Genomic DNA, 16,313 nt, shown 5'->3' on the forward strand with positions numbered 1-16,313 from the left:
TGTCCATAATTTGTCATTTCAACAGACTGTCTTTTCCATTACCAGTTTAGCTTCTGTTTCTTTCTTTGTCTACATGTCTGGATTTGGACTAATCCATGTTTTTATATTGTCTTCACTGAGTGATTGGATTGTTGGTCATTTGTCTTTCAAATTGCACCCTACAATAATTGTTGCTATTTTACTGTCATTCCTCTTGGGGGGGAAAATAAGCATTTGAGATATTGCAGATTCAGCTTTTAAACATAAAATCTTTGTGACATTGTGGTGGTCAGAAAGTTAAAACATGAAAGTTCCATGTTGATGTCAGAATGCTGTGAGGAACAAGAACTTTGCACTATTATTTTAGAAGAGGGAGAGAAGACTGAAAAACCTTCCTTTATGAATCACTAAATACAGGATTTTAACAGATATTAGTATAATAAAGTCATGGGATATGAGCATGGATTTTTAATTAAATAATTTGGTTTATAGCATGACATTGATACTATTCATCCCTGGTATTAACATCACAAGAACAGTGCAGGTTATTACAGTTCAGTAATGAAATATTTGTAACATAGCTGTCCACAGAATTTATGTACAAGAGATTATTAAATGCTTGAATCTCATCTCTAGTGTGTCCTGAATTACTGCCTGTCATGGTGATATTCTAGAGAAAATAAAATAACTTCTTTCAGAAAAGTATCTCTAATGTTGATGGAAAGATATCAAGAAATGGAGAATTATGTGGTAGCTTGCTCCAGCATTTACTTTTTATATAAATTTTAAAATAAATAGTCTATTTCTAATTTCTGAACGTCAGACAGCCATTTCTAGACACTGCTTCTTGTTATTACTTTAGGTTTGGCAATCTTTTGTGCTATGCATTTTTGCTCCTATGGCGATATTTAAATAGCAATTGATTAGATGATTGCAGTTTTCATGCTGCTTCAAGGAATTTTCTTGAAGGCCTTGCTCGTTTCTAGCATCCTCTGTCCCCTGTATCCTGCTCCGAGGAAGAGGAGCAGACTTGAGCTGAGTACTTGACCTCTCAATAAACGTGTTTTAGATGTATTTCCATTTATGTTTTGTACTTTCTCCTAGATGTCTTCTGCGTAATAGTGGCTATAAGAAATCTTGGATTTTTTTTCCTCTCCGTGAAATGAGTTTCCAAATGTTTCAAATTTATTGAGAATGCAATCTTTATTATTGTTATATCATAGCAATCCATTACTGTTGTTGCTTTACAGAGGAAACATTTTCCTTTTTTTTTATAGTATGAATTAGGACAACCAGAGGTTTTCATCTAGTAAGAAGCTGAGTTTCAGCATACACAAAGTACAACCTAGTGTTAGGATTCAGAAAAAGTTAGATCTGCTTAAGTAGAGAGTGTTATAAAAGCTGGGAATTTGAAATGACTGGTATTAGCAGCCTTTTTAGAATTGGGAGAAAACATGCCTACTTCACTTGTGTTTAATTTTAGTTTCATACTTAGCACTTCTTTCTTGAAAACTATACTGGAAATAAGAATATGTATTTGTTTGTGACAGTTAATTAATGATCATAGAATTGTCAAACTTTGAAGGTGCTTATCAGCACTGAATGCAGATATTGCATTTTTTGGGTGCTGCTGTGCTGGTTTTTTTGCACAGATACTGATCTTACTTACTTTTATGTGTAAGAGCATTATGGCAAAAGTGATTCAGTTCCATGGTATTAGTCATGCTGTAGTTAAGCAATTCAGTTCTTCTGGTTTCTCTGACTCACTTAGAATGTCTGCTTTTCTCTGTAATCACTGTAATGGTACACTGTAAAGGATTCCCCCCACTCCAGTGAAATGATTGTGATAACACTGGCAAAGCCACGTTTCATTCTGCTAAGCCAAAACATGCATTTCATGCTCTTCCTGCCTACTCTGTGTTGGTTAGAAATTATAGGAATGCATGTCAAGGACCACAGGTCTCTGATGAAATTGGTGGGATGGTGCAGCAAAAACTGCTGTGTAGGTGAAGGTGGTTAAGGATGGGCAGAATCAATACCCAAAGAGTGAGGCCAGCAGCAGTGGAGTGTTACTGCCCTCTGCTGTGCGTTGCTCACTATAAACTCGAAAACGGCTTTTTGTTCCTTATTGCTTCTGTTACTTTTGTTTTCAGCCCAGTCCCAGGATTCTCAAGTGTCTCAAGATTCACCAGTTGTTGCTGCTGAAGGTGGAGAGAGACTTAGAGCAAGTTCTGGACCATCACTGAGGCTTGATAATACGGTTGGTCATAACAAAATAATCATAACTCACTCTTTATTTTGTGATGTAATCTTTCTTTCTCATATTGGATGGCTAAGAGTGGGTGAATATTCTAAATGCAGCAGTAAAACAAGCACAAAGTAAAGAGGTAACTAACCACTGTGATGCATCATCTGGTCCTGTTCCTGCTATACAGCATGAGATGCTATTGCTCCTCAGTCAGGGCCCACGTGGGCTTACACTCAGCTTGCTGAGACTCCTTTTTCACACTGCTGCTCCCCAGGCAGGCCCAGCTGGGGCTGGTGCTCTGGCTTCTTCCTTCTCAGGTGCTGGACTTTGCCCTTGCTGAGTTTCATACCATTCCTGTAGAGGCAGCCTCAGAGGTCCTTCTGGATATCAGCACTGCTGTTCTGTGCGTGGGATGCTCTTCCTGACTTAATGTATCTGCAAATTTAATGAAAGTGTGGTGTCACCTCCTCTGGGTCATTGCCAAGGACAGAGCCCTGTGTACTTGTTCCCCACCTCCACAGAGTATAGAATTCTTCAGTCACTGACTTTTGAGCCCGACTGTCCAGCCAGGTTTTTACCCTTCTTACTGTCCATCTATCCAGGCTGGAACATCCAAACTGGGATTGTAGAATATTGTGAGAGTGTTAAAAACCTTGCCAAAACCAGCACCAATCTCCTTCCTTTCTCTCCTTCAAAGATTCCATAATTTTGGTAGCAGATAAAAACAGGTATTTAAAACATGCTGTGTATGACATGGACTATATGTATATATATAATATATATACTACTATATATTATGTACTACTATATATATATACATACTATATATATATACACACACACACATATATATAGTAGTATGTAATGAAAAATGTAGCAGAAGGATTTCCTAATTTTTTATTTTCTTAGGGCACATCTTAAGTCAGAGTTTGGGAAGAACTGTTCACATCTAATTCTTCAAAATTTGAAGTACAAGAATCCTCATTATCTGCTTTGTGACTTTATAGAGCTTACCTTAAAATTAAAGAAGATAATGCTTTAGAAGATTTTGTACATTTTAATGTAATTTCATAGAATTAAATTTTAAGTCTCCTGTATGCAAAAAGCTCATTATTGAAAGTACTTACAAAGTTCATGAGTTTTTAGTGTTTTGCATATATGTCCCCTCTGAGATCCACAATCCAACTGAAGTGGGTCTGTGATGAGAAATAGCCAAATCTGACCACCAGAAGATAAACCAATCTTCTAGGTGTCATGATTTGTATGCAGTTCTGAGAGGCTTTTTATGAGAGTTAAGTGTGTGTGTATGTGTGTGTGTGTTTGAGAGAGAGGGGAGGGGGCTGTTGGGGGGTGATGTGCCTGGGACATGGGGTGTGAATGTGTTGTACTGAGCAAGGATGAATCTATATTTGCCTGACTGTGCAAAACATGAAGGCTCCTACACTTGAACTGAGCTCAGAATAAAATGTGTGGGTTTACAGCTTTACTTCTGAACATGTGAATACATGGTAATGGATGTGTTATTTTATCCTAGGAAGTGACAGGTTCAGAGGCTTTCATGCAACGAAGACCCTGTGATGTAGCTTCAACAGTTTCCACTGGCACCTTTTCAACCAGTGAAATGTTGAATGCAAGCCCTGCTGACACTGGTGAGTGTTCAGGTTTTGTTGTTCTTGTAAAAGGAAAATTATGGTTTAATTTTATGGCAGAATGGGTCTAACTCACCAAACATAAGTTCTTCTGAAATAAGCTTATGTGTTCATACATCTTACAGAGTTGAGTATAACCAGAATGTTTTCTTAGGTGCTTATGATTTTTTACTTTTATAATAATTTAATATTATTATACATCTGCTTTGGCAAAGGATATTTTGAGTTTTATTATGCAGCTGTAACACTAGCAGCTTTCAATAGCAATTTTTGTATTAAAAATTACCTTCAAATAATACACTGATTAAAGTTTCCTAATCGATATAGATCGTGGATTATTGCAGAGCTATGATGGTCTTGCTGTTAAGAGACATGTTCCAGTATGTCCTTGTCACCACAGTAATTCTTGAGGACTTATTTGTGAAAATGTAATTTTGAATGCCATATGGACTTTTAATAGTTTTCTGGGAAGTATGTGTTTTTACTGTTTTTTGTCTGTAGTCTGCCTCTTGATGTTGTTAGTTTTTCATAAAATCAAAACCAATTCCTTTATTATAAATACATAAGTGCTCCTGACAGTATTACATATGAACATAGAAGTGAGTTTGAAATTGATTAGATAGTGACCCTTGGATTTACTTACTTTAAAGCTTAATATTGGGTTATTCTGACATGCATCTGATTTCTTAAGAAACATATGTATATCTGTTATTCCATGTTTATAAATCAATTTTTGAAGATTACATTTTTTACAGCCTGAGAATTCAGTGGCTCATTTTAACCCTAATTTATCAAATAGATGTTATTTTGAATAGTAAGCTTTATAACTCAAGTGACACATCTGTGTTTTATTGATGTAAGAAAGCTAAAGCCATTTCTGAGATAATTTTCTAGTAATTTTTCTTCTCTATTCTTTTTTTAGTTGTGAAAGAAAAATACCAGATTTTTTCTTGAAGAAAAATACCAGAAGTTATTTGACTAAATAAATTTTTCAAGTCTCGCTGTGTCTTCACCATACACTCAGTGCTTAGTAATGATCTTTTCCGGTAGCTTTTTGCAGTGCTTCTGTAAGCTTATAAATAATAAAGATATAGCTTAAGGAGGATAAAGAAGCATTGGTGTAGTGTTTAGGAACATGATTTTGGTTGTCTTGATTCCTCAGATTTCTAGTGTTGGTATAAAGCAGTTTCTCTGTGAGCACAAGGAAAACCACTGTAGGGTGTCATGAAGATATTCAAGATCACATGAAAGGATTGATACATTTATATGTAGTAGGAGGTAAAGGTGTGCTAGTTAGCATAAAATAGCAATATTAATTCTTTTCTGATTTTATTTCAGTATTTCCTAAGTCTACATTCTGTAAAAGTGCTAAGTTGTAAAAGTGCTGTGTACTGACTGCTCCCTAATCAGATATTAACAACTTGCATTTGTGAAAATGTGTGGTAAGTTTTGTAGGAGTGTTGACAGGAGACAATTAAAGAAACAAAACCTTAGAACTCTATGAATATTTCAGGGTGCTAAGCGCTGTCTTTTCAAATGATGTCGTGTAAGTGGTTTGTATGCATAACTGTGAACATCTAACATTATTTCAGGATTGTCTTCTGATAGTAGAGAAGATGGAATTCTGAGAGAAACAGGAAGCCACCCTTGGAACTCTTCACTTCCTTTTACCTTGCAGCAGAGGCAAGAGATTTTGTCTGGAGTGTGTGAAAGTCAGTTGTCTGAAGGAGAGAAGTACTTTTATAGAGAAAACCAGATACAGCAGATCTTGGGGAGACCTACTGGCAACTTGAACTCTTACTCGGAGGACAATACACATTTCCAAGGTATTCATTATTCTGTAGCATTTTTGTGCTGCTCTCTGATCATACAGAATGAGGAGCTTGCTCAGTGTTAGGTATTCGTCTGTATTATTTATATTTAATTTACATTTTAAAGTCAGTAAGAATTCTACATGCAAGAATTCAATTCTTTGATGTTCTTGGGGCTTGGTGTTAGATATATGTTCACAAAGATTATCTAGTGCAGAAAAAAAACTGACCGGGTCTCTATCAGTTCTGTGCAGCTTCCTGCCACTGTGGCTTGGCTGCTTGCTACCTGTGCCATTTTTGTCACTTGTTTATGCACAGCTTTCACTTCAGGAGGGTAGAGAAATGCTATGTAATACTTCATTGTTCACAAGGTTGTCACATAGTTGGTGAAACTCTGGCTGGTGGGAATGTTAAGCCCTCTAGAAAAATATAACAATTCATGAAAATTAAGAATATCATTATTAGTGATCATGAAGATTTAATTCAAATCACTTCTTCCTGAAATGTTTGAAAACCTCAAATCATATAATTATAGATTAATTATAGACCTGGAAGAACCTTCTAGTTACGTGATGTGGAAGAACCTTCTAGTTATGTGACCCAAATTCTCCATCCAGCTCACAGCAGAGCCAACTTAAACCAGGTTGCTTAAGGGCTTGTCCAGGCAAGTTCTAAATATCTCCAAGGACAAAGATTCTGTATCACCAAGCAACATTTTAATAACTTTCTTCTTTTCTTGGTTTTTTTTTTTTTCTTTTTTCCTCTTTTCTTTGCACGTTCAAGGAGACTGCATTTTCTCTAAACTGACAGAGGACAGATTCAGATTAAATACTAGGAGGAAATCAATCATAGTGAAGGCATTGAGGTACTGGCACAGGTTGCCCAGAAAAGTTGTGGATGCCCTATCCCTGGAAGTGTTCAAGGACAGGTTGGATGGGGCTTTGAATAACTGGTCAAGTGGAAGGTGTCCCAAAGCAAGGGGTTTGGAACTAGATGATCTTTAAGGTCCCTTCCAACCCAGACCATTCTAGGATTCTCTGTACTGTACCTCTTAAGAGTTAGTAGGCAGCAGACATTTTTTGTACCTCTTCCCTCACACCCCCAGTTCTTCTTTTAAGATTTGACAAACTCAGTTATTTAGCTGCTCTTTGGACATCATATGCTACATCCCTCTCTGATCATCCTTGTGGCTCTTCATTGGTCTTGTCTTCTTGTGAGTTTTGTGAGTTTTTGGGTTTTGAGAAACCCACACTACTTCTGAGGCAATCTTACAAGAGCTGAACAGAGAACTTAGACTTCACCTTTTCATTTAAAGAATAATAAAATTGAATCAGGGTAGCACTTTCTTACTGCTTTTTATACCTGCATTGTGTCAGAGTCAAAGAATTGGATGCTGTAAGGTAACATTTTTCAGCTGGTATTTGTATACCTGCAAAATTCTATAGGCTTTATTTACTGTGTATAGAAACAACTTGTGATATGTCCATTGTTTGGAGGTTTTGGGGGTTTTTTGTTTTTATTTTGGTTTTGGGGTGTGGGTGATGTTTGCTTGTTTTTAAAACAACTTCTTCTCTTACAGCTCTAGCAACTGAACTCTGTTTTCCTGAAATGGAGGGACCTTTTCCAAACTTCGATCACCAGATCTTTCAGCCTTTGGAAGCAAGTGTTGATTTTGATACATCATCATCATCATCATGCTGTTCTCAATACAGGATTTCCCAACACAGCAGAGAATTTAGCAAGGTACTGCAGCAAAAACTTTGGTGGAGGAAATGCTTTGGTTGAAGATTTTTGTAAGATTTAAATGTATAATCCCTATACTATTTAGAAAAATACACAGTGTGTTTTTTATAAATGTAGATAGCTGATTGTAGCAGAAACATAAACCAAAAATCAAACTACCTTTTTCTATCCTTCATATTTCTGAGAATATTAAATCAAAAATCTTTTTATGCCACTAGACTTCAGAATTTTCAACAGAAAGTCCAGATGTGTCTGCATTTGTAGAAGAGAAAAACTCCAGTCTGAACAGACAAAGAAGCAGTTTGCCTTCTAATCTTGAAGCAAATGGGCAAAACGTTTCATCAGAAGAAGGGTTGGTTGGAGAAAATGTTGCTCCAGGTATGTTCAGTGTAGTTTTCAGAATGAGCTTTGTGCCAGTGTATAAATACCAGGCTTTAGTGTGGGTTTGAAGTGGGGACCGATCTCGCTTCTCTCAGCCCTGCTTTGAAAGGTCTTAACTCTGCTGCATTCTCACACACAGTCTCCTCCACCAGCTTTAATAGGAGAACTCCTAAATTTTTTAAAGTTCATTTCTTAAGCAGTTATGACTATGATACAAAAGCAGACCAGGTATTCAAGTCACTGTAATGGATATTGTGCTACTTATTCCTTCTGTGGTGATTTGGTTGGCAAAGAAATATCAGCTCTGTCTGAAGCTGTCCTTTTTCAAGTATTTGATAATGTATATTCATTACTTTGTAAGTTTGAGTAAGGTAAGGGGGTTCCAAAAATTGATTCAAATTCTGTTCATGTGTTAGAGTCTCTCTGAACTAAGTCATTTGTCTTTTAACTACATTGTGTTCTTCAAGAAACAATTCCATTTTCCTTTCCCACTGTTAAGTCCCAGCAGTATACTGCACACTGTGATTCTTGTTTGATTACAGAACTGCCTTATCTCTCTACAAAATAAAGTGGAGGATACGACAGCAACTTTTGAGCTACAGTGTTATAATTAATTTAGTGCATTGGAAGTTTATTATTAAGTTAACTTCAGCCTATAGCAGGAAAAATATTTTGTGATATTTTGCAGTTAAATTTAAATTAACTTGATATTTCATGTAATTCTAAATTCTAAAAATACAAATCCAGCTAGTAGCAATCTAAATATTTCTGCAGCAAGAATCAGGTGTTTCAGTGTTTCAAGATGCTCCAGCAAAAAGCTGAACAGCAGCAGGAAACGTGGCACAATAGTTTAAGTAATAGATGTAGTTATAATGTAAATGTTATTGGTCAGTTATATTTGTGACTTGCAAAGTAATAAAAAATGCTGGAAGAGATTGACACTTGAAGATGTTATGATTGCAGTCACAGCAAATAGGATTTAGGAAGCTCCATTCTAACTTCAAACCATTCTGTTTCTAAATTGCTTATAGGCAGAATCTTTGTGGTTTAACTGCAAAATCTTTCCATCTCTTAAGTGCTTTTATAATCCCAAACCAATTATTGTTGTGCTTTAAAAGGAGGGGAAAAATAACATAAGCAACAGTCTAAGCAAGTAAAACCGGTTTTGGATTGTTCAAGGAAGGCTGATATGCAAGTGCATCATCCAGAGAATTTTCTGTTTATGGCTGATGTTGTAGTGTAATTCTCCCCTCCCATTAACAGCTGTTTATCAGCAGACAATATTCCTTATACCTGTAAAACTAGATATTTTCTGTGTATCAAAGAATGCAAAAAAATGTCTAAAGGAAGCCATTAAAGGTTTCTGTGGCACTTTCCATGTGTATAAAAAGCCTGGTGATAGTGCAGTGCTGGAGTCTGTGTAAATTATATTAGCAAACTTAGAACAAAAAAAAAGTGATTTAATCAACACTGTTGTCTGTTGGGCACATGCTGTTCTGCTGAAATGTCTCCCCAATAATTAATGTTGATATCCAGTCTTTCTCTTTGCCTGCTTCTTCTGGGGAAAAATGGTGTCTTAACTTCTATGCTCAGGTAAAGAAAGGTGATTTTGGGTGCAATACTGTACCGTGTAGGAACAGTAGTCTCTGTTCCAGTTTGAATGTTGCTTTCTACTTTGAAGATTTTCTGCCCAAGTAATGGTGTTTTGGATCGCTTTCTTTCTGGTTTAGAAACTTTGTTGCAAGCCCAAAAGAGACTCAGAGGACTTCCATTTACAGAGTATAAGCTGTCAAATGTTCTTGCTTCCTGTGTAGTTATGTCAGCACCATCATAAAGTCCATTACTAAACATATTCTAAGAAGCAGCAAGAAGTGTTGTTTCTTGAAGTTTTGTGTACAGTGATGCAATAATTTTCTGTAAGGTTAATGGCATTATGTTTGAGGAAACTTTAGCAGTTTTTTAAACAAAATATTTCTTCCTTTTTACTAGACTTCTTGTTATACATTACTGAAAAGTCTTCTTATAGAGAGACTTAAAGTGGAAATTCTGTTTTGCTAGCAAGAAGTTTGACTTTGACAATTTTTGAAACAGGATCTGAAGAATCTTTTCACACACTGCAATTAGAATCTACTCTGAGTGATGACTGTCAGAATGCTGATCAGACAGGGGATATGAACATTGTGTCACAGAGACCTTTTGAACAAGCCCCTGGAATTAAAAACAGAGGGAATGAGAGCTGTGCTTCACCTGCAAGTGGATATGAAGAGCTGTCAAGAAGTATGGGGTGTATTAATCTCCAGGGTTCAGTGGAAGATCTGCGGAACAAAAGTCTGATTCACCTGGAAGAGCAAAACTCATTTTATCAGCTAGATCCCATACCAGTTACAATGGATGAAACTTTCCCTCAGCAATTAATAAAAGAGACTGTGCCTTCTGAAAAGTTATCTTTGGAGGCATTTGATAAGAAGGATGAGAAGCTTCCTGAAAAATCAGTTCATGTAGATGAAGTAAATAAAGCTGTAGATCTGCATTCTCAGTGCAATATGGACAAGGAGGAGCCAGATCAAAGCTTTCCAGAGGGACAAGAGTCTCTGAGGGTTCTCAAAGAAACCAACTTGGAGGACTCAGACATCCGTTTGCACCCTGTTGTACAGCAGAACAGTTCTTTATTTCAAGGACATGAAAAACATTCTTATCCTGTGCCCAGAAGCTCATGTCATATTCCAGTCTGGGTGAGTAGAACAGATTTCCAAAAGCAGGGATTTTTGTTTTGTCACTGAAGTTTCTTTAGACCTTTACTATCTGAAAGCTTGGCAAATGTTGGTTTTACAGTTCTAGTTCCTGTTTCCTGGAGTTTTGCCCTACTCCTTCTTCCAGATCCTAGCACTGAGATTATTAGCAGTAGTTTAAATGAGCTGAGTTCCCACAATGGTTGGAGGAGCTGTAGCATCCCTACTGCATCTCCTTCTCTTAGCACCAAGTGATACAATTCATGCACCTGGCTCCATTTAGAAACCTGAAGGAGGTAAATAAATTAACCAAATCATAAGCAAACTTAAAGAAATAGCATTGGTGTAGCTTTAAAATTTTTTTCCCTAGAATTAAGTAATTTAAACTTGTGGAGACGGGAGTTTTTGTAGTTGTTTGGTTGCTTTGGGTTATTTGTTTCAGTCAGTTTTTCGAATTCTGACATACAAATGTTCTTTCTGTGTTTCATTTACTGCTTGGGGCAGGTTTCCTTTTTTTATATGTTAAATGAGCTTCCTTTTTCTGACAGCAGTAGTTGCTATTGCTGAAAATACTGGGTTTTTACTGTTTTTCCTTACTGATATCTTGATTAATTTTTTCTAGGAGACTGAGTCAGGGCACGGTATTCTGGAAGAACCTGAGCTCACTCTGGTAAGCTCCAATGATATCAGTATTGTAGAATCAGACATTGAACATCCTAACCAAGAGAAAATTAAGGAGGATGCAATGGATAACTCAGCATGTGTGGATCAGTCTGAATGTAATGTTTATACTGAGGTGAGCATTATCTAATGTTATTCTGGTTTGAACTTAGTATTAATCACAATAAGGAGAGGCCCCACTGTAGCAGTTTATCCACTATTGAAAAACAAGAGGTTGTTGGGTTTGCCAAGTTTTGTAATTGCTTTGGATCATCTCGGTTTGATGTTGTGTTTTCCAGACAGATCGAATAGATCCTAAATTTGGGATATTTCTTGAGTCACTACCTTGTCATATTGATCTAGATAGAGTTTGGGAAGACTTGCTGCAAAAAACAAAACCATCTTGCTGGTGTTTGCAAGATTGAGCTGTATCTTACTAGTTGAAAACTGAATGAAGGGAGAGTGTGGGATAAAATGAAAACTACAGACTAGACAGGAAAAAAAAAAGAAAACCCCTTCACCTTGTGAGGATGGAGCCATACCAGACTGCAACAGCAGTTAGAGGGGAATGAATCAGCTCTTCATAACTGCCACACCTAATTAACCTGTGTTGTTCTTTTTGCTGCTTGCTTATATAAAGCAAAGGCTGTTGTAAACTGCAGAGGGGTGGGCTGTAATGAGACCATAGTTTGGGTGCTGAAGCACTGGTGCAGAACCAGTGTCTACAATGTAGAACTGAGTCTGTTAGATTAACAGATTACATGCACTAATTGCAAGAACCATCTAGAGAATTCCTGAAAGTGTCTAAGGATGGGTTTTTATCAAATAGCTGATACATGGGTGAGGTGGAGGTTGGCAGCTGGAGGCTGTACTGCTGCAGTGGGTGTCACCTGCCTCTGGGAAAAGGGGGGAAAAGAGCAGGAAGAGAGTGAGAACTGAAGAGAGCGGGAGGAAAAGAAAATAAATTGGGTTTGCAAACCTGTATTAAGAACATGCAATTGAAATCTGGTGGGCAAAAGTCTTTAATGAGTTTTTTGTTGTTGTTTGCTTTTTTAAGTTTTAAAATGTTTTTAGAAAACAGTTTTTTCATACCTATTACCAAATCTGTATCTGATTCTTCTTTGCATCAGGCATAAAGGCAAAAGCATGTATTTTATTTGTAGTAGCTCTGTGCTAGTGGTACAGTAGTACCGCTTCACTCAGATTTGTCATACATGTTAAGCATTTCTAATCCAATCACTGATCCTTTGGAAACAGGAGAGAGAATTTTTGCCACTAACTCCAGATGCAGATGATTCAGCATTCATAAGGCCTGACAGTTCTCCCAAAGCCCAGAGTCCCAACAAGAGTCACTCTCCGTCACATCAGACTGCAGGTAATTATGTGGTTCTTCAGTACACTGAAGTAGAAAGTATTTTTTTAGTATTAAAATTATCAACAAAATACACCTCTCATTTGGAAAACTTAGAGCTGCTTTTACTTAGGCAAGTGCATCCTGCAGCTCAGGCTTGGTCTGTAGTACCTTTGTCCAAGGTTTAGTATGTGTCACATTGACTCGTCTCTTCCTGGGCCAGGTTCTCTCTCATGAAACTTCAGAATCTCTACCACTACACTTGTTTGGTTTTGTAATGACTTAATTTTGAAAAAATATATGCTATTTTCTGATTTGTTGTCATAATTTATGTACCTTTGTTTATTTCTCTTTTTCTCTTAGTCCCCCAAGTCCTGTAGCCAAAGAATTGTCCTTTTTCCTATTCTGATGGTAGTCTGGAACAATAGTAAAATACTGACATTTTTGTCAAAGACAAGCTGCAGTAATGTGAGGGTCAGGAATTCACAGAACCTAATTGTGTTGGGGACTTGTCAGGTCTTCATGTTTGGATGCATCCAGCTGCTTTTGTTGCAGTATTTCTCACAGCATTAGACCTGCTGACCATTACTGGATTCCATAGGTCTGAGCTGCTGCTGGTTCTGCAAGATGCCTCATTATTCAGTGCCATTCTTCTCATGCCATTTACAGAAGTGCTGAAGCTCAGCATTTTAGAAATACCTTGAAATGCATGACTTACTGTTCATTGTTAAAAGTGAGAAATGTGGAGACTTTTCCTTTTCTTTCAGTGATGGTGCTGGAATTCGCAGCTACACCCGAAAGTTTACAAAAAGCTTTTTTAAAAAGAAAGCAGAATTTCATCCAGGAATCTCTGAAAAGAGTAGAAGCAATAAAAAATAAGGAGAGAGAAAATGAAAAGCTGAGAGCAAGAAAGCTTCTAGGAGGAAAATCTGAGGTTCTAAGAAGCAGACAGAAGTCTGGTCTTCTCTCCGGTAGGTTTATGTGGGGGGCAAGACACAGCATTAGATATCCCTTCAATTGCTGTTTCATATCAAAGAATAGATTTTCTATTTGCTACATGCTTGCTATTGCAAACTGGGATATTCTTTAATTTGTTTTCTCGGGGAATCAGGGAGCTTTGTTTTCCCTCACTGTCTGGCTGCCTGTGTTGTAAAGGCCCTTATTGGGGGCTTTTCATATTTCGCAGTCAGCTCACCATTATCATCATAAGGTGCCTCTGCAAACCACAGCTGCTTATCACAGAGCAGCCATGTTTAGCAAACTGGTGCATCTCTAGCGCCTGGTCTTGGGGACTTGGAGGTCGGCTCTGGAGAGCCATGGATGGCCTGAAGCACAGGCAGCAGCCTCAAGAGTGACACTGGGGGAATTTATTTTAGCTCAGGATGGCATCAGGATTGCTTCATTCTGCTAGCTTGTTTTGGGTTTTGTCATGTCATTTAGAAATCTTTGGAAATCTCTCATGCTTTTGAGTTAGCTGAACTAGAGATTTAAATTGAAGGTATACATACAAACATATGTTTGGCTTCTTTTTTTCCCCTTAGGAAAAAATGGTGCACTTGCCAATCATTTGAAAAAAGTAGGAGAAGTGAAAGTATCTTCTCCAGAGGATAGGAAGTCTGGAGAAATTGAAATGCACCAGCGTACATCCAGGTATTGCGTGAACACAAGCAAGAGAATTAAAAAAAAAAAAATCACAAAAAAAAACCAAAACCAAGAAAAAAGTAGTTAATCTGTGTTTTGTGAAAGCTGCTGCTCAGTCTGTGCTTTTCCATCTGGATCCGGTGCTGCTTAACATTGAAGAGGTGGGAGAGGATCCAGGTGTGTTTGATGCAGGTACCTGCTGGGAAATGCCCGTGCAGAGGAGGAAAGACACTGCTGGTGTCACCTTTCTGAGGCAGCTGTGCCACTTAATGCCTGACATGGGGTGAAATTTGATGTCAAGTTCACAGTTGCACTTGGGCACTTAGGAGCAGTAACAGGCAACAAATACAGCTCTGAACAGGAAGAGGGTTTGTTTGATGCAACTGAAAAAGAATTTGAAGTTATTCTGGATTACTGGAGCATGTAATCAAATTGTCCCAGTTGCTAGCAACTGACCCAGGGCAAAACCTTAAGCTTGTTAACCTGGACCATCTTTGCCACTTCCTTCCTGCCCAGACACTGGTTTTTCTTTTTTTTTCTGTTTTCACAGACTTTATAATCAGCTTGCAGAAGTAAAAATCAGAAATGAAGAAAAAACAAGGCAAGAAACTTATGCTAAAAACAGAGAAAAGGCTAAAGAGTTTCAAAAGGTGATGACAGTTTGCTACTGTGTCCTCTTGCCCTTTGGTCTTGATTTCACTGAGCTTCCAGTCAGAGTAATTGGGATGTGGTGTGAATGGAGCTGAAATGGAGATCCTCAAACCAGTCTGGATTTTAAGTGATGCCATCGGTGCAGCCCATATAAGAATTTTCTTGTGAAAAACAACTGAAGTTTTCTTCCCAAAAGCATGTCTGCCTCAGGCTGAATTTTTTTATGACCTGAGCTTGAGCAAAGTCTCCAGCTGCTGTAAAGTCTGTAGCAAAATAATAGCAGCATTTTCTTAGTCCAGACTTGACCAAACTTCCATTTTAAGGCAGCATTCTGGTTTTGGTGTTTTTTGGGCTGCTTTGGCTGCTCTAGGTTCTGGGCATCCTCAAACTTAAAAGGTGCAAGAATCTACGGATTTTGATGGCAGTTGTGGAAAGAGTTGAGCAAGGGGCCTTGGGCTTGTCAATTCCCCTTTTCCCCTGCTGTGCCCCAGACAACCTAAAGGAAGGAAATGCTGGATGATCCTCACAGGTTGTGACTATTATGGGGGAATCTAGTTTAAATTCCTGCCTTTTGCCCTGACCACCTCACCTGCTTTGTGGTGATCTGAGGGGCTGCTCTGGTTACATTGCTTTACAGATCCCTTCATCAACAGAAAAGAGAAATAAACATAAGGAAGCACACCTTCCCCCTGCCCTGCAATCTGTGGCCTCTTCGGAACAGAGGAGGGGCTGCTGTCCACACCAGCACTGCCCATTCCTGTTCCAGTTACAGGCACAGTACCCAGGCATCCTGGCTTTAGGGCAGTCACTTCAGCTTCAGAACTGTGGTCTCATGGTTTGGTTTATTTGCAGAAAATGCTGGAGAAACTGCGGGCCAAGAAAACTTGCAAAGCACCATGACAGGAAGACTTTGAGCAACAAGGACACAGGGTGGTGTTGGTACAATCCAGGCCACTGAGTGGTGCAGCCTCAATGGTGAATTGTGAAGCCATTTAGGAATCCTCAGCTTGAAGCTGTAGGAAAACTGAATACCACACCCCTGCAAGTCATCTGCTCAGAGCTTATCCCCACTGCAGATGGACTGTGCTTTTTCCATTGTTTTTCTCAGATTGATTTACTGACCCAAATGGCTTTTCTTATATGTTAATATTTCAAAGAGATACTAAGTTTTGTAATATATATGTATAAAGAGTTTTCAAATAAAGTTATAAGGTTATTTGAATCTCTGGCTAGCCTGACGTTGCTCCTGTAAAGATGGGTTTTTTAGTCTATTCGTTGCACTCTGTGCAAAGAAAAAAGTATGGTTTCCTTCAGTGACAATGTACATCTTAAAGCACTTGTATGGAAGAATTAAAAATTTACTTCTTCCAAAGAGATCTTCTATCCCTTTTTCTGAGCTAAGCACATATCAATTAGGTCAAATTCAAAGCTCAACTTTTGCCATAAATTTAGTTTTTAACAGTTGCAGTA

General features: G+C 37.9%; 1 protein-coding gene and 1 non-coding gene across 4 annotated transcripts in view; both read left to right on the top strand.

Moving 5' to 3' along the window:
- Positions 1 to 16,065, top strand: part of CEP295 (centrosomal protein 295) — a 41,865-nt gene extending 25,800 nt beyond the window's left edge. For all 3 annotated transcript variants that reach the window (XM_030234751.2, XM_050980106.1, XM_050980116.1), the window contains 12 exons: positions 2,133 to 2,239; positions 3,762 to 3,876; positions 5,469 to 5,702; positions 7,267 to 7,430; positions 7,649 to 7,808; positions 9,903 to 10,543; positions 11,163 to 11,336; positions 12,458 to 12,575; positions 13,319 to 13,522; positions 14,093 to 14,201; positions 14,743 to 14,842; positions 15,696 to 16,065. In XM_030234751.2, the coding sequence (XP_030090611.2) occupies positions 2,133 to 2,239; positions 3,762 to 3,876; positions 5,469 to 5,702; positions 7,267 to 7,430; positions 7,649 to 7,808; positions 9,903 to 10,543; positions 11,163 to 11,336; positions 12,458 to 12,575; positions 13,319 to 13,522; positions 14,093 to 14,201; positions 14,743 to 14,842; positions 15,696 to 15,743 (2,174 nt within the window). In that variant the 3' untranslated portion in view covers positions 15,744 to 16,065. The remainder of the gene's footprint in view (positions 1 to 2,132; positions 2,240 to 3,761; positions 3,877 to 5,468; positions 5,703 to 7,266; positions 7,431 to 7,648; positions 7,809 to 9,902; positions 10,544 to 11,162; positions 11,337 to 12,457; positions 12,576 to 13,318; positions 13,523 to 14,092; positions 14,202 to 14,742; positions 14,843 to 15,695) is intronic.
- LOC115484894 (small nucleolar RNA U2-19) lies at positions 3,421 to 3,504 on the top strand. Its single transcript, XR_003945628.1, has one exon. It is a non-coding gene; the product is annotated as a small nucleolar RNA U2-19 (small nucleolar RNA).
- Positions 16,066 to 16,313: the final 248 nt, after the last annotated feature.

Source organism: Serinus canaria, chromosome 1 (genome assembly GCF_022539315.1).
Source record: "Serinus canaria isolate serCan28SL12 chromosome 1, serCan2020, whole genome shotgun sequence".
Taxonomy (NCBI): Eukaryota; Metazoa; Chordata; class Aves; order Passeriformes; family Fringillidae; genus Serinus; species Serinus canaria.